This window comes from Monodon monoceros, unplaced genomic scaffold (genome assembly GCF_005190385.1).
Source record: "Monodon monoceros isolate NGI ecotype Baffin Bay Population unplaced genomic scaffold, NGI_Narwhal_1 Super_Scaffold_12, whole genome shotgun sequence".
Lineage (NCBI taxonomy): Eukaryota > Metazoa > Chordata > Mammalia > Artiodactyla > Monodontidae > Monodon > Monodon monoceros.
Window position 1 is genome coordinate 166,851,839 of NW_021703768.1, and position 22,070 is coordinate 166,873,908.

The following is a 22,070-nucleotide window of genomic DNA, read 5'->3' on the forward strand; positions in this document are numbered from 1 at the left end:
GACGCTACCATGAAGAGTTCAAATTAAGGGACACTTTACAAGGGTGAAACTAGGAATTTTATGCTACTTATGGTCACAAATATTTTAAAACTTAAAATCACCTCTTAACCAAATTATGACTAAATCCTCATTACCAGAGTCAGTCTTGGGCAAAGTGAAGTAGGCGATTCTCTTCTTGTTAAGGCCCAGGTCCCACCTGACCGTGATGTTATCTTGAGTCTGAGCACATAAAAAATAAGAGCCCTGTTAGCCTGCAACACAGACACAGGCCTGGACTCCTTGTGTCTGGGTTTCCACAGGTGCGTGCCCTATGGCGAGCAGCACCGGACAGCCTGAAACACCAACAAGGGCACATCCAAGAGACAAGTCATTAGGACCCCGAAACCTGCGCAGGACGACCAGGAGACCCCCACATGATGTCTGTTCTTGGAGGCGGCTTCTCTGTGGGCTGCGGAGGGAGAGAAGGAAGCCGATGGCCGAGGACACATCTCGTGAGCCTCAGGGCTCCTGCTTCCTATGCACAGTCTCCGAGGGACGGGCACAAGGAGTGTCCTCAGTGTGCTGTGGGCTCCTGAGGTCTGACTCTCATGGCTGTGGCAAAGGCTACAAACCCAAATGTAAGGAATTTTTGTTGGATTTAAAATCAGAAAACACCCAGGCGGGTGTCTGGCTTTGAGTGATGGGGCGTCTGCCCACAGGCCTGTCCTCAATCCACGGTTCTGTCTCTCAGGGGCTGGGCCTCGGCCCACGTCAGCATTTGCAGTCTGCAGAGAAAACCACCCCCCCCCAGACCTTAGGAGAGATGCTTTGTTAAAATGACCAAACCCTCCTGCACACACATCACCTGCGACTCTTTGAGTTTCTTATCGTAGTCAGCCTCCAGCTTGACCAGAGGACCGAAAATGTTCTGGTACTGGTAGGCATCCTCATACCGCAGGAGGACATGCTGCGGCTCCTCATCCACTCCCGGCTTCTCGAGGTCCTCCAAGGTGGCAGAAGGATTTTCCTAGAGGACAAGAACGGCACCACGTTCTTCCCTGTTCTCACCTCTAAAATGAACTATATGCGAGCTCCCCAGTCAGTAGAGGCACAGTCACACCCACCATTTCTCAGAACGAGCTGATGTTGGGCTGATGCGGAGAAGGGCACCCGGTGGTCGGTGGTGTCCACTCCGTAAGGAGAGCCCTCATATCAGGAAGTCCACGTGGCACACAAAGGTGGACACCCCAGGTACACAGCCCTGACACACCTATACCATCAGATGGGTGCATTCTCCAACAAAGGCCTAACCCCTGACCTGGGAGAGATTACACTTCTTCCTGGCTGCCAGAAATTACTGGCTTCCCTGGCTGTGTAAACAGAAAGGAAGGCCCACCTCCCCATTTCCTCCTGATCCTATGCTGCACCAACAGGAGCAACGCACACTTCCTTGGCAGGGACAAAACAGTATGTGGGCTGTCTGGATACAAACAGGAACAGTGAAATAATTGTGGCAACTTGAAAATCAAGGTGGAAAGGTTCCTTGCTGGACTGCCCTTCAAAAATATTTTGACTTGCACTTGAAGATAAATTCACATCCTTGATTATATGGGTGCCTAATTAAGATTTCTAGCCTAGTTACTAAAACTTTATCGTAAAATATAAACAGCCAGAACCAGAGATGGGCTTCCCTGGAGAAACGGTCTGTGGGCAGGGCAGGAATCCTGCACACCCCCAGCCTGGTGTCGCCCTGGCTCTGATGCGTCGCAGGCCCGACCAGGTTTTATGGAGTACACCCGCAGTCCTGTCTGTCCACTCAGGCCCGGCTCTTCCTGACATGTCCACACACAGTCACCAATGGCCAGTTCCCAACCACTTCCTTCCCACCACCTACCCTTGCCCTCAGCAAGAGAAAAATTCCAACAGCCGGAGCGTTCCTTTCCCAGAGGCCTGGCGGGAGGTACCCGTGGCGCCCTCGGTCCTGCTTCCAGAAGGAGCTCGAGGGGCCACTCCAGGTAGAGGCTGCAGAGTCCCCCTCGAGCTCCTTCCGGAACCTCCTGTTTCTGAGACACCACCCCCAGCTCCCCTCTCCACCCCCCGCAACACTTGGTGCTGAGATGGGTGTGCATTCCCAGCAGGCCCTCACCTTCCAGAGCTCCTCCAGCTTGTTGATCTGCTGGGCGGTGATCTGCCGCGCCCGCAGCTGCTCCTGCTCAGAAGGGATCTTGACCAGCCAGGACAGGAAGCAACGGTCCTGGATCAGGGGCTGCCACTGTGAGCTGTCCCAGTTAATGTCCTTGAGGCTGCTCTGACTGGCACAGGGCTGCCTGCAGAAGCCCCGAGGGTGGGGAGAGCCCAGGTGAGGATGACCTCTAGCCCCCCAAAGGCTTACTGCCTTTAACCTCAAAGGGGCGTTTTCCCTACATTTTACTGTATGAGCACATTACCTTTAAATTGTTAGGAATAAATTGTGTGTCCCCACACACTTGAGCTCTGAACTCTTAAAACTCAGAAGAGACTTTGCTTTTACAGAATTGTTTTCATGATTTAACCAGAACACACCCCAAAAGGGTTACTTGACATTCCCAGCTCTCTAACAAGCCCCAGCCCCCGGAACCTCCTTACACCTTGTCAGTCGGCAGAAACTATTTTAAAGCTCCATGAAGTCAGAGCCATGGAGTGGCTGAGTCTTTGGGGAAGATGACTGGGGCTGAAAGGCAGACCCCCAGGGAAATCGCGGCCCTGCCCTCACCTGCATAGCAGCACCACAACCGAGTCAGCCTTGGCAGGGATGAAGCCGAGGAGGAAGACGTTGCGGCAGCCGCAGTTATAACACTCCAGAACCGTCTCCCCCAGGGGCCCATCCTTGTGCAGAGTCACCTCTTTGCATTTTGCCCTCACGAGGTGATTTACAATGTGGCTGAAACCAGGAAATGATAAATAGTTAACACCCGAAGTTTGGCTTTTCACCACTTCCAATTTTCGAGCTCCGTTAAAAGTTCCGGTACCGTTCACGGTCCATTAGCAGGAGTGGTCACACCTCATCCATCTGGCATCCCGGGGGACCAGCCCGCCCCTGAACTGGCTCCCCACGGAGCACAAAAATCAATCCGACTTGAACCATTTTTAAGGAAAACTTTCCTAACACGTTTCACACAGTTCCTGCTTTTTTCTCTCCCCCCCAGTTCCTGCTTTCTTAAATCCAACTTATTGGACCTAAGTGAATCTAACGCTGGGGCCAAGGCTGCTGTCCTGGAGAGGCAGGAGGCTTGCCCCTTTCACTGCTCCTCTGCTCGTTGTAGTTTCTCTCCTGCTCCTTTCAAAGTCACTTCTCATGGCCCCTGTGCCTGCTTCCAGGAGCAACACCCCTCCTCATTTGCTACAGGCCAGGAAACCTGATAACCAAATGTATTAGAAACCTGAGGACAGTAAAAAATACCGAGTAGTGGGGCTCAGGGCTACTCTCCGGAAGCACAGGGCCAGCCCTGAACGGTCTGAAAGCCCCACCGCCTCAGCTCTTTCCTTGCTGCGGGTGGCAAGGGCTCTGACGCCTTTCTCATTTCCGGGACACGGCTCACCTAAACCAGGGCCTGAGTGCCCCAGCCACAGAACTCTACCCTCCGCCACGCCAGCCTCATTCAGGGCCCACGGGTGGTGCACGGTTCTGCCTCAAGCCCTCCCAGCCCCTGCAGCGATCTGCAGCCTGGCTGCAGGTTTGTCACACGCTGAGCATGCCTGCCAAGCCTCCAGCCTTCCCTGCTGCCGCCCTCACATCACCTTGGGAAACCCCTCCTGTTCAAGCTTCGGCTCAGATGCCAACATCTTAATCCTCTCTGGCCCCACGAAGACTGTCAGATTACCTAACTAATCATCACTGCTCTCCGTACTTTCAAAGCCACCCCCTCCCCCCACCCCTGGGCCTTCTACCAGGATCAGTGATTTTCTCTTGTCTTTTCTAGGCCCACCTCACTCCATTACACTGGCAGCTTCCTGAAGGCGAGTGGCTGTCCCATCACCTTCACAGTCTGACCTTGCACAGAACACACAATCTGGCTGGCCGAGTCTGTTTTCTCTTAGAGGCCCTCCGCTCACTTCCCTTATCTTGGCTCTGCTGACCGGAAGCTGGGGTTGCCTGCTGACCGGAAGCTGGGGTTGCCAGCCAAGGCAACTTTTATTTAACTGCTTTTCCTGCAGGAGAGGAACTAATGTGAACACGGTAACACTTATAATTACCCAGAAAGTTCGGAATAATGGTATACCAGTCTCTTCTGGTTATTCTGAAGATGCTTTTCCCTTCAAATCTCTAAAAAACATCAGCTCCCTTTCTTGCCTCACTCAGAACCCCACAATTCGCATTACTAACTCCAAGGTGACACGAGATCTGACCATTCTGTGTCCTCAGCCACAGCTGCCAAAGGCACAGGAAGGGTACGGGCTCTATGCAAATAAAGCTGCCTATGGAATTTTGTCACTTTATTTCTATAAAACATGAACCTCAGAGGAAGATGCCGCTTTCTTGCAGGCGACCTGGATCCTTGCCCCACGGAGACTCTGCTCTGCTTCCCTGTGGTAATGGAGTGAGTCGCTGCACATCATGGCAGCCTTGGAGGAGCCACCAGGACCAGACCCATGCCAGTGGTGGAGGCTGAGGAGTCTCACCACTCGAGCTTAGCCAAACGGACTCTCCCCTGGAATCCAAGCACCCTCACAATGCGGGTCTCACCCCAAACACAAAACAAGGGACCTAGTCACAGCTGCTGCTGATCAACAGCAGGAAGGGAAGCCCAGAGCCAACGGTCAAGTGAACTTAATTTAATCTGATGATTCAGGATCTGGCCCATATTAGCCTCAGAGCTGCTCTGATGAGCTAAGGCCAGAGGGAGCCTTCTCAGGAAGCAGCTCCCATGGATGCCCATTACTGTCTTGGGAACATCCTCCCCAGGCACCCAGTAATGAAGATGAACGGGCGTGCCAGGAGCTCATCTTGCAGAAAAATATAAATAAAAACTGGGAAAGAGAATTAAGCCAACCCTACTTGCATAATAAAAAGAACCACAGAGAATAAATCAAGGGTAAATACATTAAGGCATTCACACACCACCATCTGTTTCAAGTTAAACCAGTCACAGAGGAGGGAAAAAACCAGGTTTGTTAGCGTGCTTTTATATTGTGCTTCGCTTCAACATTTCCATAATTTACACACAAATCTGAGCACAGCACTGATTAAAGACACATGCGCGGTTTGATTATCTACCTGCCAGAAGTATTTCCACGTCCATTACAGAACCACTTCTTGCTGGTATTACAGTAAACCACGCAAGCAGGATCGTGTATTCCGCAGTAACTAAAAAAGTCAAAACATCAACAGTTAAAGCTAGAAGACCACTCTCTGGTTTTAATTTGGCAGGATGTAAAATTCTTTCCTCTTACAACAGTTTTAAGCTTTTCATTAAACACATACTCAAACCCAACGATCCCACTAACAAAATCCAATCAGTTAACTGCAGAGGCTTCCTGACCCTGTGAACGCAGGAAAGGGTTTAGGGGTGCTGTGGAGACTCCTCAGACAGCAGCAAAGCCCCTTCCAGGGTGAGGTGGGGGTGGGGGTGTGAGAGCAGTGCAAGGTACCAGGTGAGCCCAACAACGGAGTCCTAAAACCCCCAAGGTGACCTAGTCACTCCCCTTGGCCTCAAGTTTCAGGAACCCTGACTTATAAGCAGGGAAATCGGCATCCCTAGCTCTGGGCACACAGAAGGTAAGCTGAGACCACGCTGCGTTCACAGTGCCTCCCATGCTCCAGCAGAGGGCGCCCTGCTCCTGGGAACACTCAGCTCAATCCAGCAGCGGAGGGTCCTGGGGTACAGACTGAGCTCAGCTCACAAGGAGCACCTAGGGAGAGCCCCCTGGCCTCCCTTTTCTGAAAATCAACACACCCAAAACAAAAATATTGGCTCTCCACAGAGTTCTGTATGTGGATGAAGCCAAGACTCAAGTCTCAAATGAGAATGTCCTCTGGCCAAGAACCTTCCCTGCAACACCTCACGCCAGGGGGCTCTCCCTACTCCACTCCCCACGGACGGCAGGAGTGCGACGGGGTGTGCAGACTTTAACGACCTGCAGCTTCACCAGGACCACTTCACAGGCATATTTGGTACATAACAGGAACACGAATACATAAGTAAAAATGTACTGTAAATGAGAGTGAACAAAGAGCCAACAAAGTAAAAAAGTGTGCCCACCAAGCAGGGAAAAGAGCGGCCCTCTGTCTCGTGATGGGTGCAGACCTCAGAGGGGCAGCATGCCCAAGGGGCAGGCAGAGCTGAGTAGAGGCCCAGGCCCACTGCCCTGACTGGCGGGGTGCCCTGAGCAAGATCATTTCACCTCTTTTGGTCTCAATTTCCTCATGTGCGTGTAACAAAAAAGCAAGAGTAAGTCCAAACACAAGGGGTGGGTCCTCCTCTAGATAAGAATTCCAAATTTGGTCAACACGCAGGTCTATCCACTGACTACTCACTTCCAATTTTTCAGGAATCTTCAACGCAACAAGGAGGCAGATGTTTTAAAGAAGCCTACAGTAATCTCTTTGTAAGAGAAATCTTAGCTGCTCTATTCACCCTCCAAATGCTCACCCCATGTGATGAGTTCTTTCTGATACGTGAGTGGGGCAGGTACCGGGTAACAACCCAAGGGCCTGAGGAAGGCAGAGAAGGGGAACCTTTCCCCCTCCAGCTGGGAGAATCAGGGATGACAGAGGGTGCTGATCCCATTCGCCTGCCCAGTAATAGGGACTTATGTGTGTATAAAGGCTTGAGCAACCTCCTTATTCCCAAGGACAGTGTTTCCAAGTGTCACAGTCCATGGTCTTAGAGGGGCCTCTGTAAAGTTAGCAAATGCATATAGAATGTGGATGCTCTGGGAGGCGAGTCCTCTCCTCCACTGAAGGTGCTCACCTGCAGGCATGTATGGGGAGATCCTTCGTGTAATAGGTATCTTCCTCATCTTCTTCAAAGTTCAACTCGGCCAACAACTGGCTAGTCTTGGCCACGCTGTCATCCACGGCCCCGTTCTGCAGGATGCCCTCAGGTCCACCGACCTATGGCAGAAGGCAGCGTCACCATGAAAGACTGCAGCTTCCGGGCCTCAGCCCAGGCACATGGCTTCTCCCCATATGAGCAGTCATGGCAACCTTCCCATGAAGCACTGGCCTGCTCTCTACTGTGCAACAGTTCAGCGTCTTCTGATTTGACTTTTCATACTCTCCTCTTCCCTATCAAACCTACCCGGCCAAAAACAGGGCACAGGTGGCTGAGGTCATCCGCCCTGCCACCTGCACACCCAGGCCCAACCCCATCTAGCCATAGCGCCATGACTACAAGCAGGAAGCTGAGGGCCACAAGAAGCAAGATGACTTTTTACAAACCAGATATGGTCCCCCCCTGTGGACAGCTGCACAAGGGTCCTCCTCCTTTAAAGCCTAAGCACCAGAAGTAAAGGTTGTGACCCCTGCAGATGTGGGAATGCAGTTCTCTCGTTAGTCCACATACTTCCTTCACTGTCAGTTCCCCTCTCCAGAAGGCAGCCCTTCTTAATTATGAATTAGAAATTGAATGTTAGGATAATCTTCCAGTTTCAGGACACAATCTTACTAAATGTACCCTTTATATGTCATAACAGCAAAAACATACAAATAGGCAACTTTAAATAACTAAGCGATGAATTTCACAGGCACCTCTGCTGAGCTCACACATCCATTCACGAGTGCACAGACTCAGCTTGTCCGAGGGAAACAGGTGCTCCTAATGCTGCCCCCGTAGGAACTGCCTCCTCAGACAGCAGCCAACAGTCCCCATCATGGTCCCCACGGGCCACAGCCCACACAAGGCTGGGTCAAGCAGTGGAAGCATCATGCGATAAAAGACGGGAAGGAGTGACAGGAGCCCCAGGGCAGGCACCAGGTTTCTCTGAGCTGTGAGACGGGATCAGACACTGACTGGCCTGCCACGCAGAGCTGGGAAACCAAAACCCACACCCACGCCATGCGGGGTCGGCTCAGGCCAGTCCCTGTCCACTGCTCCAGTCACCTATATGGGCCTAAGGACAACGGGTCTCCTGAGGGGGGGGGGGGGCATTCCAGAAACTCCAAAGGTGCATTCAGGTTGTCAAGGAAGCCAAGAACCCATTACAGGAACACGTGTCTCTGTAATGGTCTCAGCCAGATCAGTACCCCATTTCACTGTGTCTGCCACCACTTTAATATACTATCTTTTTTTCTTAAGATTTTTTTGATGTGGACCATTTTTAAAGTCTTTATCGAATTTGTTACAATATTGCTCCTGTTTTATGTTCTGTTTTTTTGGCCCAACAAGGGATCAAGCCCACACCCTCTGCACTGGAAGGCGAAGTCTTAACCACTGGACCACCAGGGAAGTCCCAACATTTTTTCAGAAGGCAACAATCAGGTTAAATGCAAGAAGACTGTATGCTTTGTTTGGGGGAAGTTTTTTTTTTTTTAATGAAAAATCAGTATTAACTTTTGGATTTTAATGTAATGAAGACAGTATTATTAACAACATCACAAGCACCTCTTTGTAAATCCCTGACCTCCTTTTTAAAAAAATTTTAAGTGGTTCTGTGGCGTTAAGTACATTCACATGGTTGTGCAACCACTACCACCATCCATCTCCAGAACTTTCTCATCTTCTCAAACTGAAACTGTCCATTCCCCCTCCCTCAGCCCCTGGCAACCTCCACTCTACTTTGTTTCTATGAATCTGACTACTGTAGGGACCTCACATAAGTGGAATCATACGGTATTTGCCCTTTTGTGACTGACTTATTTCACTTAGCATAATGTGCTCAAGGTTCATCTATGTCCTGTGTCAGAATTTCCTCCTTTTTAAAGGCTGAATAATATTCCATTGTATGGACACACAACATTTTGTTTATCCATTCATCAGTCAGTGAATACTTGGGTTGCTTCCACGTTCTGGCTGCTGTGAATGATGTTGCTATGAACATGGAGTACGAGTATCTCTTCAAGTCCCTGTTTTCAATTCTTTGGGGTATATACCCAGAAGTGAAGTTGCTGAATCATATAATTATTCTATGTTTAACTTTTTGAGGAATTGCCATACTGTTTTCCACAGCAGCTACACTATTTTATATTCCCACCCACCAGTAGTGCACAAGGGTCCTAATTTCTCTACATCCTTGCCAACACGTGTGATTTTTCTGTTGGCTGTTGATAGTAGCCATCCTAATGGGTGTGAGGTGGTATCTCATTGCGGTTTTGATTGACACAACCTGGATTATAATGATGCTAAATATCTTTTCCTATGCCTGTTGGCCATTTGGGTATCTTCTTTGGAGAAAGGTCTAGTCAAGTACTTTGCCCATTTTTAATCAGGTTGTTAAATTTTTTGTTGTGCTTTGTTTGAAAATATTTTAAACATTTATTTATTTATTTAGGCTGCACTGGGTCTTAGTTGCGGCACGTGGGCATGTGGGATCCTTAGCTGCGGCAAGCAGACTTCTTAGCTACAGCATGCGGACTTCTCAGTTGCAGCATGCGGGCAGACTCTTAGTTCCCCGACCAGGGATCGAACCTGGGGCCCCTGCATTGGGAGCATGGAGTCTTACCCACTGGACCACCAGGGAAATCCCCTTTGTTTGAAATTTTGATAGCAAGTTACTACTTCAAAAAGTTACCTCTCCTTTTGGCAACACTTCTCCTGACACATGCAGTGGCAATACTGGGATGAGGCTGCTGACAAGGGACCAAGACACCTCTCAGTGTGACTGCCTCAGCACACACATGTTTGTTTTCTGAAAGTGTGTGGCCAGATTATGGTACCTGGATTTCACTTCATGGCAGTGAAAGAGCCACATATATCATGCTATAGGGGAGGGCTGAGAGGGTGTGGGCCACAATCTCAGGCTCAGAATGGTATTTACGTTTTTAAATGGTTGGATTAAATACCTAATAGTAGGTATTTGCTTCTTGTCCCACAAAGCCTAGAACATTTACTACCTAGCACTTTAAGGAAATGCTTGCTGACATTTCTCCAAAGAAGACATACAGATGGTCAACAGGTACATAACAAAACGCTCAATATTGCTAATTATTAGAGAAATGCAAGCCAAAACTACGAGGTATCACTTCACACCAGTCAGAATGGCCATGATTTAAAAGTCTACAAACAATAAATGCTGGAGAGGGCGTGGAGAAAAGGGAACTCTCCTTTGCTGTTGGTGGGAATATAAATTGGTGCAGCCACTATGGAGAACAGTATGGAGGTTCCTCAAGAAACTAAACATACAGCTACCATATGACCCAGCAATCCCACTCCTGGGCATATATCCGAAGAAAACTCTAATTCGAAATGTACATGCACCCCAATGTTCACAGCAGCACTATTTACAACAGCCAAGACATGGAAGGAGCCTAAATGTCCATCGACAGAGGAATGTATAAGAAGATGTGGTACATATACATAAAATGGAATATGACTCAGCCATGAAAAAGAATGAAACAATGCCATTTGCAGCAACATGGATGGACATATCATATTATCATATTAAGTGAAGTCGCTTATTAACTGAAGTCAGACAGAGAAAGACAAATATCACATGATATCACTTGCATGTGAAATCTAAAAAAATGAAACAAATGAACTTATTTTCAAAACAGAAATGGACTCACAACTATAGAAAACAAACTTATGGTTACCAACAGGGCTGATGGGGGGATGTTAATTAGGAGTTTGAAATTGACATATACACCCTGCTACTATAAAATCGATAAAACAACAGGGACCTACAGTATAGGGTGCTACATTCAATATCTTGTAATAACCTATAATGGAAAAGAATCTGAAAAAGAATATATATATAACTGAATCATTTTGCTGTATACCCGAAACTAACACAATATTGTAAATTAACTATACTTCAATTTAAAACACGTTGGGGGACTTCCCTGGTGGTCCAGTGGTTAAGACTCCACGATCCCAATGCAGGGGGCCCAGGTTCAATCCCTGGTCAGGGAACTAAGATCCCATATACCGCAACTAAGATGGCACGCCTTAGAGAAGCCCGTGCCAAAATAAATAAATAATTTAAAAAAATAAAATAAAAAATGGTTAATTAAAAAAAAAAAAAGAAAAAAGAAAATGCTTGCTAACTCCTAGTCTAGAAGAACTCTTAAAATGTCTCATCAGGTTGTATAAACTTTTATGTGTAAAGAAATATCCTTAGTGATATGTGAATCTTTACTTTCCTGAAACATAAAAATTAGTATGTGGAGTAATACGGGCACCTGCGTGACACCAGGTGCCTTCATTCCACCCACTCCTGCTTCATCCAGGCCTCAGATCCCACACTTCATCTCCCCTCACAGAGGGAAGAGTGAACCAGCAGAGGGCACATCAGGAATGTGTGAGGCTCTTAACAGAGCCTGACCAACCATGTGACGACCCTTTCTCTGCATCACTCATACCCCTTCGGGCTTAATAAAGAGCAGGAAATCTAAATCCGTTCTAGGACCTGCTCTAGGAACTCTCAAGAGACAATACAATACCGACACAACACAAGGTCAGATGGATTCTCCCTCACCCCCCCACTGAAGGCAGGGAGACTAGAGAGAGAGGAGTCCAGATTCCCCAGTAGGCCCTGTAGCTGTGTGGCTGGGGGGCGTGGGTGTGTCCCTCCTCACAAGTACTTACACACACCTACACACCACATGCACTTGTCCAACCCCTGCCCAGCCCCACTCCTGCCCAGCTGTGACCTGACCACAACACAGACTTCTATAGCTGGCTTGTTAGTTTCTCCCTCTACTTTCTGGAAAGTTTTAAGCTAAACATTAACTTCAAAAATACATTTGACCTTAGCAACTATAATTAAATGAGTTAAAGCACTAAAGAGTGCCTAGCACAGAGAAGGCCCACAATCCAAGCCAGGCGACGTAATGGAAGAAGGGAGGGGAGTGTCCTTGTCTGGCACAGGACTGAGGTTATCAACCCATCACCTCCAGCCAGGACCCCTGGGTCCTGCTGGGCTCAAGAGGGGAAAGTCCTCCCTGCACCCCTGGCACCAAGCCCATCCCCAGGCACCGTGTCACTGGGTCTAGAAAGCGAAGGAAACAGTTCCCCCTCCACCCCTGCTCTGGACACTCATTATTGAAGTCCATCTATGAGCTGCTGAGCTGATCAAGGTCTTACAGAGGTTTTCTGCCCAGAGAGTTTCTTACGACCCACTGCAGAACTCAGTGCACCTCAGAACAGCAGGAAGAGAGGTCACTTCATTCCCACAAAGGAAAAGCACATCAGTTCAAAAATTACCACTAACTGTGCTGGTAAGAACTTTTAGACCATAAATTTTTACCCCAAACCTCATAAGCGTCATACCACTCAGCATGAAATAGACATTCCTGTCCCTCAATCCCAGACTATGCCAATGTCCCAGGGCCTTTGCACTCACTATCCCCCTGGCTTCTACACAGATGGCTCCTGGTCCTTCAGTCCCGGTCCACAGGGCACCTCCTAGGGAGGCCTCCCCTGACCCTATCTGAGAGGCACCAGTGGGGCCAGCTCTGCCGGTCCTGCTCCCTGCTCTGACCCCCGCACCTAGAACTGAGCCCACACCCCAGGAGGCTCTCACAGTGTTAGCTAAATGAACATATCTTCTCAATCAAAATATAAAGGTTGAGATGTAAAATGACATCATTTATTCTTTTCTTCCACAACTTAAATAAAAAAGAGTGAGTGGGAAATCGCCTTTCCCTCAGGTGACCTGAGGCAGAGAGGAACTACCAGGTCTCTGAGCCCTGCCTCAGCAAAAGGCTAACAGAAGATCCGCTCTCCCTCAGCTTTTGAAAAAGTTTCAAAGCTACAGAGAATGAATGACCCACACACCCACCATCTGGATCCACCAGCCACTCACATTTTGCCACATTTGCTCTCTCCCTCTCTTGCTCTGCACACATATGCACACATGTGTTCACACACACATAGTTTTCTGTTCCTGATCCATTTCAGAATCATAGGTCCCAGGACAAGGGCTTTCTCCACACAACCACAATATAAACATCACACTCGGGAATAATGCTGATGTAATACTGATATCTAATACACACAGACACATTTTCCCAATGTTCTAATAATGTCCTTTACAGTTTTTTAAATCCAAGACCCAGTTAACAATTACACATTATTTGTGATGTAATCTCTTAGCCTTCTTTAATCCATTAGTTTTAACCACAAGAAATTGTTGAGATTTGACCATTTTTGACCTACAATGAAGGGAACTTCACATGGTCCCACCCAACACAGCAGTCCCTGAGCTTTGGGTTAAAGGAGTTCTACCTGCCTCCCTCTTTTCAGTAGACCCTTGTTTTGACCAAATGCTAAGTCCACCCCTGCCGTTCATTTCAAAGCTCAAGAATATCCTCGACCTGTCTGGGGTGTCTGCAGCTCACCCTGTGCTGCCCCTGCCTGCCCAGCTCTGGGGTCAGCCACTCGCAAAGGAGCTCACAAACTGACATGGAATCAACCCACACCTGCAGGGAGAAGCCAGGCTGTGAGGAGAGGTTCAGTCCAGAAGGCAGGACACCTCACAGGACAATGACCTGGACCGGATCCTGGCTCAGTAGCATGAAAAGAAGAAGAGGGAGGGGCTGCCCAGAAGAGCAGGGCTGGAGACGTGACAATCAATCACATTAACACTAGATCTCACGGGGATCCGGACCAGGTAAATAATCTGACTGTGGAGAAAGGGAAGCCCCATGTATTCAATATTAGATGATCCTGAAAAACTACTGTTGGTGCTGTTTGTCTGACCACAGCAGTACGGCTATGAAGGAAAGATGCCCTTTTCATGTTTTTAGAAATGCATTCTAAATAGCATAAGTCTAAATGGTTGAGTATCACTGTCATATGGCTCAACCTCAGAAGAGTGAAATGACAAGTTGGATTTGCTTTAAAACACTTCAGCAAAGAAAAAGAAAAAAGAGAGAAAAGAAAATCTTCACAACCATCAAATCAAGAAGACAGATGGGCAGGATTTGCTTTATCTACTTATACACGAGAGAATTCCTAATAAACATTTTTACACAATACAGGTGGACAAGGTGGCTGCCTGGAAATCTGTGTTAGCTCTGCAGAGCCATGCACTTGAAAGGAGAGATGGAAGATGAGCACAGCTTGTACCAAATGGCTTCTGCCTCGGGATGAGGCAAGCAACCCCTCCAGGTTCACTGTCAGCCCTGGCAGCTGAGCTATGCGAGGAGCTAGAGTAGATAGGAAGGTGCTATCCTCAGTCACGACAAAGGGCTACTCACAGCTCAGCAGGCAGCCTAAATCAACTGTACTGTCTAGAAGCCGTCCTGGCAACAGTCCACAGGGATCCTGAGAAACCCGGCTCAGTTGTCCAACTTGCAAGCTGCTAGTGGACCAACACACATAAAAAGGCACAAGGACCCTATGCCAGCCATGGGATCCCAGGACCCGGCATTCCTGTTATCAGAGGAAGTAGGATTTTGCCCTCAAGGAAAGCTCTTCCGGCAAGAAGAGTTCAAAGCCCCCCAAGACTGGGGCCCCATAAGACTTGGAAAAGGGAGCACTAAAGACCCGGTCCGACTCACTGCCCCCTCTGCACCTCCCAGGCCACATTCTGCTCTGGGTCCCACTGAACACAATGGTCATCTTGGCCCTTCTCTGTGAGCTGGACTGTCCTATACCACCAAAAGACCACCCCTACCACGCTAACCACCACAACTGCCCCTCAGTTGAGAGCCACTGCCCACAATCTGCCCCTCCAGCCCCTGCGCACAGCGCTCTGGTGGGGCCTCTCCCTCCTGCAAGGCCTCTCACCCAGCTCTCAGGGCAGCACCTCCAAAGGTCTGCTGACCCCCTACTCACACCTCCCATCCAAGGGGAGCCCTGCCTCAGCCCAGGGGGATCCCGGGCCCTGATGAAAACCATCAGACAAGAACTCACGCCTGCTCTAGAGGAGTTATGAGGACTCGGGGACAACGGGGTGCTCAGCGCAGTGACGAGCATGTGCCTGAGGAGGAGTGGCCACTGTGGCCACCTGGTACTGTGGTAGTTCACACATGTGCGCATCTGAGGGCACACATCTGACCCCAGCGCTCTCTGCCTGAGCTCCCCTTCTAGCCTCAGCCAAACTCTGCCAGGTCTCCCTGCCACCTAAGGGCCCTTCCTCTCAAGGGAGGTCAAGGCACCCCTCAGCAGCAACACAAGGCTCCAGGATCCAGCCCGAGCCCCTCGTCGTGGACAACAGCCCTTTTCCCTCCATGCCAAGCCCTGTGCCCAAGTTGTTCAGGGTGCACTTCCTGAACAACTCAAGGACCACCACTCAAAAAGGCTTTTTTCCCTTTCCCTCCTCTGGGCCCTCACTGTCCCCAGGGTCAACTGCAGACTGGGCAGCACCTGCCATTTCTAACAAAGCAGCTGCAGTTGGCAAAGGACTCACTTTGACTCCCAGTGGGAGTCAGCCCTCCCCAAGCACAGCAAGACAGTGAAACAGAAGTACTGAGAGGACGGGCGTTGAGAACCAGGCTGAGGAGGTCAGCCTGAGAGTCTGTGCAGAGGGAACAAAACAAAACGTGAACAGACACATGAGGGCTCCCAGGCTCACCACATGAGCAGTGTGGCCAGGCCTCAGCTCCTACCTCTGAACCCCAGCACAGAACCTACCTAGCACACGAGGCACCATATCTCCCCAGTGTGTGGCCTGGAATGGGAAGCACGGGGTCACCCGATCTCCCTACCTTAGAGCTTTAACAAGAAACTACCAAGATTAGAAGGAGCAAAAATAGAAGAGGAAAGGAAAGGTGGCATGAAAGAGAACTCAGGACAGTGACTGTTGGGATGGCTACACAGCCCAGTAAATTTACTAAAAAAAAATGAACAAAAAAAACACAAAACACTGAATTGAACACTTAAAAACAAGAGGCCTCGGGAACTGCCTGGCGGTCTAGTGGTTAGGACTCCGTGCTTCCAATGCCAGGGGCCCGGGTTCAGTCCCTGGTCGGGGAACTAAGATCCTGCAAGCTGCTTGACAAAGCCAAAAAAAAAAAAAAGTATGTCTTACCTGCTTATATCTATGACCCAGATCAAGGTGTGTGAAATTGTAAAAATTATAAAAAACAAACAAGAGGACTCTGGTATATGACCATACCTCAGTAAAGCTATCATTTATTTATTTTATTATTACTTTTTTTTTGGCTGCGCTGGGTCTTCATTGCTCTGCACGGGCTTTCTCTACCTGCGGCGACTGGGGGCTACTCTTCATTGCGGTGCACAGGCTTCTCACTGCAGTGGCTTCTCTTGTTGCAGAGCACGGGCTCTAGGCACGCGGGCTCAGTAGTCGCGGCTCGCGGGCTCTAGAGCGCAGGCTCAGTAGTTGTGGCACACGGGCTTAGTTGCTCTGCGGCATGTGGGATCATCCCGGACCAGGGCTCGAACCCGTGTCCCCTGCATTGCCAGGTGGATTCTAAACCACTGCGCCACCAGGGAAGCCCAGTAAAGCTATTAGAAAGATGCCTCTCTTTTTTGGTTGTGGGAGCTAGACTGATAGAGAACTTTGTTCTGCTGTTAATATTGGTATTGTATTAGTGTTACCTTTTCCCCCCAATCATGCTGAATCTGGGTAACAAAACTAATTGGGTAAATAGAGTTAGGAGTTATTTCGCTTATTAAGCAGTAACTGACACGTAAGCCCTCCCTTTCGGGGGTTTGGAACCAAACGCCAGAAATCCAATAAGAGGAAAGTACAGGTAGAACACATGCCAGAGCTCCTGCGAGGTTAGCAGCATCTCACCTCCAATTTTCTTAAGGCGTACTTATGTCACAGCTGTACTGAGTGTTCACGGAACAAAAAAAGGCCGACTCAAATTTTAAACTCACCACTTTTAGGAACCCCGGAACGATATGGAACTCACTCCTCATCATAAGCTGAGGGCCAGGAAGCAGAAGATGATCTGTTTACCTGGACAATCAAGGATATGCTGGAACAGCCTTCCCTGACTTCTGAAGGCAGCAGGTTTTGAAGAGTAGGTAGCAGCTCTTTATAATTTTATAAATTGACACACAGCAATGTACATAAACACCGGTGAATCCATCAATAAAGGTAACAAACACATCCATCACCCTCAGTCTCCTCGTGCCTTTGCCATCCCTCTCTCCTTTCCTCCCCTCCCCACAACCACTGATCTGCCTTCTGTCACTGTAGGTTACCTAGCACATTCTAGAGTTTTATATGAACAGAATCAAAGAGTATATACTCTTTTTTAAGTGCATCTTTCACTCACTGCAATTATTTTAAGATGCATCCATGTTGCTGGCTGTATCAATGGTTCATTTCCTTTTTTTTGTTTGGCAGTGTTCCCAACTCTTAAGATTTTCACCATAATTCCAATGTTTGGAGGAAACACGATAGTAGCAACAGTCAAGGGGAAATATTCCAACCAGGCAGACCAGAAGGTCTGTAATACCAGCTATTATGCAAAGGACTTCCAAAATTACCTTTCCCTGCCCTTTGAGGGGCCGGGGAAGGGGCCAGGAAAGGGTCAAATACCCCAAAGAAAACTGTCCCTTTATCTTAAGGACACCTGTCAGGGCTTTGATAAATATCAGTTTCAAATCATAAACAAGAAAACAAGTGTTATTGGAACCAACCCAGAGCTCAGCAGGAGTCACCTCTGCCTGCCATTCTCCCACCCTGGCCAAGACACACATGTGTTACCTCAACAAACTTTCAGATAAAACCAACTGTGCAAAACTGGCAGTCAAGACTGATATCAAAAGTGGCTACACACCGGAAAACAGTCTGGCAGCACCCGAAAAAGCAACAGGCAGTTGTTACCATACCACCCACCAATTTCACTGAAGGCTTACGTCCACACAGAAACCTCTACACAGACGTTCACAGCAGCATTTTCCATAACAGCTAAAAACAAAAACTCAAATGTCCACCGACAGGTAAGTGGATAAACAAAATGTGGTCTGTCTGTGCTGTGGAATATCATTCAGTCATAATAAGGAATGGAGCAGATAACATGCCACAACATAGATGAACCTTGAAAACATGCTCAGTAAAAGAACAAAAGACCACATACTATATGTCTATTTATATGAAATGTCCAGAGTACGTAAATCCAGAGATAGAAAGATTAGTGGCTGCCTGGGGTTAGAGAAGGGAGGACTGACAGGCTAAGGGGTGCAAGGCTTCTTTTATGGTGATGAATATGTCCTAAAATCGACTGTGGTGGTGGCTGCACAACTCTGAATGTACTGAAGTCACTGAATTGCACACTTTGAATGGGTGAAGTGTATGGTATGTGAATTCTACCTCGGTAAAGCTGTGAAACAAAAGCGGTTGCCCAGCACTTGACAATCCACAGCCACTCATCCAATAAGATAAAATCAAAAGGCACTCAGAATAGAAGCCCAGGGACTTCCCTGGTGGCGCAGTGGTTAAGAATCCGCCTGCCAATGCAGGGGACATGGGTTCGAACCCTGGTCCGGGAAGATCCCACATGCCGCGGAGCAACTAAGCCCATGCGCCACAACTACTGAGCCTGCTCTCTAGGGCCCGTGAGCCACAACTACTGAGCCCACGTGCCTAGCGCCTGTGCTCCGATACAAGAGAAGCCAATGCAATGAGTAGCCCCCGCTCACCACAACTAGAGAAAGCCCGCACACAGCAACGAAGACCCAATGCAGCCAAAAATAAATAAGTATAAATATATTTACTTATTAATTTAAAAAAAAAAAAGAACCCAACTAGAACTCAGAGCTGCTCCAGGCTTGCTGTTTTATAGGCTACAGTTTAAACAGCATTTCCAATAAAACGATTACCTCTCACAACCCTGAGCTGCCACGGGTCATGGCACACTGCTCAACCAAGAGATCTTTATCCTCAGCCTTCCGGACACGCTGGACACAAATTACAGACAGCACTATCTGGTCCATCCATTCATACATGAGTCCAGATTTCACATATGTTTAAAAGTAACAAAAATATAGCTGTTATCCCCATTTTACAGCTGTGGAAACAGGTCTACAGAGTATGAAACTACAGGCATTATCATGAGCCTCCAGCGGCTCATTAATTTCTCCATGCAAACTCTCCCCTCTCTCCTACCTTCCCCCCACCATATGTAAACAAAACCGAAAAAACATACATATGGTGCACACCTGTTCTCCCTGATGCCCCACCCATTAAGCTTCTATTTTTAAGGAATCTGGGGTTAGCATGAGTCAAATGTTTTCTGCTTCTATTAGGGGCTAAAAGAAAGTCCAGGTGGGTGGTCTACCCACGGGAATGACTCATCCAACTAGAATGTAAGCCCCCTCCTCCAGGACAGGGTTTGAGCTCACTCTGGCTGAGGATGGGTTAGCTCCCCGCACCCTGGCAGTGGATCCTCTTGCTAAGGGACACCTATGACAAGGTGAACCCTATAGCTCCTCCCTGGCTGAGAATTCAGGAAAATAAACCTGAGGGAGGTGCCAGGCACAGGAATGGAATCTGAGATCCACAGGAAGATGGCTACATTCCTGGGGAGCCCAGCCCAAGACCACTGCCAGCCCCTTCTCCCACCCCGGGGCAAGGACCCAGGTCCAGGAAGTGTATGCCCAACACACTCTCGTAACACAAACCCAAATTTAAAATAACTGAGCAGCCTTCGCTAAATGTTCACATTATTAAGAACAAAACTTTCTGACGTGGCAGAACCATTTATATGAAACCCACTACCACTGCCCCATTGGAGGAACAAACTCAAAACCAACTTTTCCAAGGCAGGGCTGTGGAGTTACGTAACAGGTCGATTTCAGCAACAGGCAATGCAAGAAGGAAAAACAAAACGCAAACTGCTTCATGAATAATCTTAAAAGCCAGAGAGTGTGGGGTTCTCGATTGGATGCAAAAATTCCGTGTCTGCTGGGGAGGCCTCGACCCTCCTCTCGCCAGCATCCCAGGGCCCGGTGAAATTTGAACCCCGCCGCACAGTGGGCATGAATGGGGGCGGGGGTGCCCCGATGGCTGCGACCACAGGTAAGGGAGTGGGGCAGGGCGGTCGCATCAGCCAGAGGGGGAACCGGAGCAGATCACCCCGGAGCTGGTTTGAGCAGGGCACTGACCCAGCTGGAGGAGAACTCGGGGACAAGTCGCCCCCAACCTGGCCATAGACGGACCTAGGGCCGCTCACCTCGGACAGGCCCGGAAGAGGACTTGGGACAGATCACCTAAGACCCAGCCTGAGCTAGGTTCTGAGATCACTCGGACGCAACCAGAGCGGAACTTGAAGGAGATCTACCCGGGTCCAGCTGGAGAGCGGAAACTGGGGCAGGTTACTCCGGGCACGTCCTGAGCGGGAGATGCCCGGCCAGGTTACTCCGGACCCGGCCGGGCTGTGGGACCCGAGCAGATCAGCCCGGGCCCGGCTGGAGGGGAAACCGGGGCAGGTCCCCGACCGCCGAGGCCCGGCCCTGGCTTCCGGCGTCGCCATGTGCCGCTCACCTGCGCGTCGAGCTGTCCGGCCGCCGCGCCCGGGCCCGCGCAGACCGGGGCCCCAGCGCCGCCACCTCCGGGGCCGCCGGGGGGCGTCTGCGTCTGGCTGGGGAGAGTGAAGTCGGTAAACTCGAACTCGGAGCCCTGGGTGTCGGCGCCGAGCAGCTCGGCCTCCTCAGTGTCCAGGAAGGTGAGCGTCTGAGAGCTGGGCCCGTACGCCTCCACGCTCATGGTGCCGCCGCGTAGAGCTCTCAGGCCGGCTCCACACCTCACTCGAGCCCGCCGCCGCGCTGAGGCCTAGGCCGCAGGCCTCGGGCTGCCGCCGCTGCGCCCGCGCCCGTGAAACGGATCAAAACGCCCGCCGCAGAGCGAGCAGGGTCGAGAGTCACGCCCGCCAAACCGCCGCCGCTGCCGCCGAGCCTCTCAGCTTCGCCGCTTCCTTCGGAGCCGCCCGCCCTCGCAGCCCTCGGCAGGAACCGCCGCCACCGCTGCCGTCGCTGCCGTGCGCGTGCGCGAGCCCAACGCCGGCGCAGGTGCGCGTGCGCGAGCCCGACGCCGGCGCAGGCGCGCGCACTCCTTGAGGACGCCTCCAACCGCGCCCGGACTCCCGGAGCCTAGCGGGCCGACGGGACGCGCAACGTGCACGCGTGGGGGGCGGGGCTTCCAGCTGCCGTCTCAGCAGACGCTCCAGTACGTGGTCCCGCCCCAACCGCTGCTCTGTGGCGCTGGGGCAGAGGTTGGTTGCGGACTTGGTCGTCTGTGTCGTTAGAGGCGGTGACAGTGTCTTGGGTTAACTGAGCGCCAACTGAATGCCTTACATAGGTGGAACACCCAGCTGGGGAGGCTTGGCCAGGACGGTGCGGTGCGTCCCCATCTCTCGAAGAAGCTCCCTGGGCCTGTTAACCCATCTTTAAAATGGGGGCGCCTGGCACAAAGTAGCGGCTCAGTGTGCATTGGTTGAATAAATGAATGGGGACAGTCCTTACCACAGAGCCTAGCACGCGGAAATGGTGATTGCTGCTGCTCTGGACAATAATATTATTCAGAGGCAGTATATAACAAAGCGACTGGGAGTACTTGCTCTGAGTTGAAATCCAGACCTGACCACCTACTGGCTGTGTGGCTTTGTACAAGTGATTTCACCTCCTGAGCCTAGGGTTTTCTCATCTGGGAAAGGGAAATAATAGCCATTAAGATGGAATGAGGAATAAATGAGCTACTATTTACTCCCTTAAGAAGTATTTATAAAGGAAAGTTCCATGTGGACAGGAGCTGACCATGTGATCATGGACTTCCCCATGGGGAGAATAATGCCAACACACAGGAGGTGCTCAGTAAAAGTTCAGTTACTAGTTTATGAGCATTAATTTCCTAACTCCTAGCCTCAGTTTCCTTTTTTGTAAAGTGTCTTCGAGAACCTGCCACTTCCCAAGATTCTGGGACTAAATACTTGAAGTCAGCTCACAGGGCTCCTGGTTTGCATGGCTACACTAAAAGTTCCTGATGCTGCATTGTTCCTCATTTTCCAATATTCCTGTCACAACATGATAAGAGTT

At 49.8% G+C, this 22,070-nt stretch overlaps 1 protein-coding gene across 2 annotated transcripts in view; it reads right to left on the minus strand.

Annotated features, from left to right (window-relative positions):
* Positions 1-21,005, minus strand: part of UPF1 (UPF1 RNA helicase and ATPase) — a 36,087-nt gene extending 15,082 nt beyond the window's left edge. The window contains exons 1-7 of one of the 2 annotated variants that reach the window (XM_029216354.1): positions 20,524-21,005; positions 6,930-7,072; positions 5,234-5,323; positions 2,732-2,899; positions 2,126-2,306; positions 845-1,006; positions 135-219 (exon numbers count right to left, since the gene is read on the minus strand). In XM_029216354.1, the coding sequence (XP_029072187.1) occupies positions 135-219; positions 845-1,006; positions 2,126-2,306; positions 2,732-2,899; positions 5,234-5,323; positions 6,930-7,072; positions 20,524-20,745 (1,051 nt within the window). In that variant the 5' untranslated portion in view covers positions 20,746-21,005. Of the gene's footprint in view, positions 1-101; positions 220-844; positions 1,007-2,125; positions 2,307-2,731; positions 2,900-5,233; positions 5,324-6,929; positions 7,073-20,523 lie in introns of both variants that reach the window. The other variant, XM_029216353.1, reaches the window with a different exon arrangement.
* Positions 21,006-22,070: the final 1,065 nt, after the last annotated feature.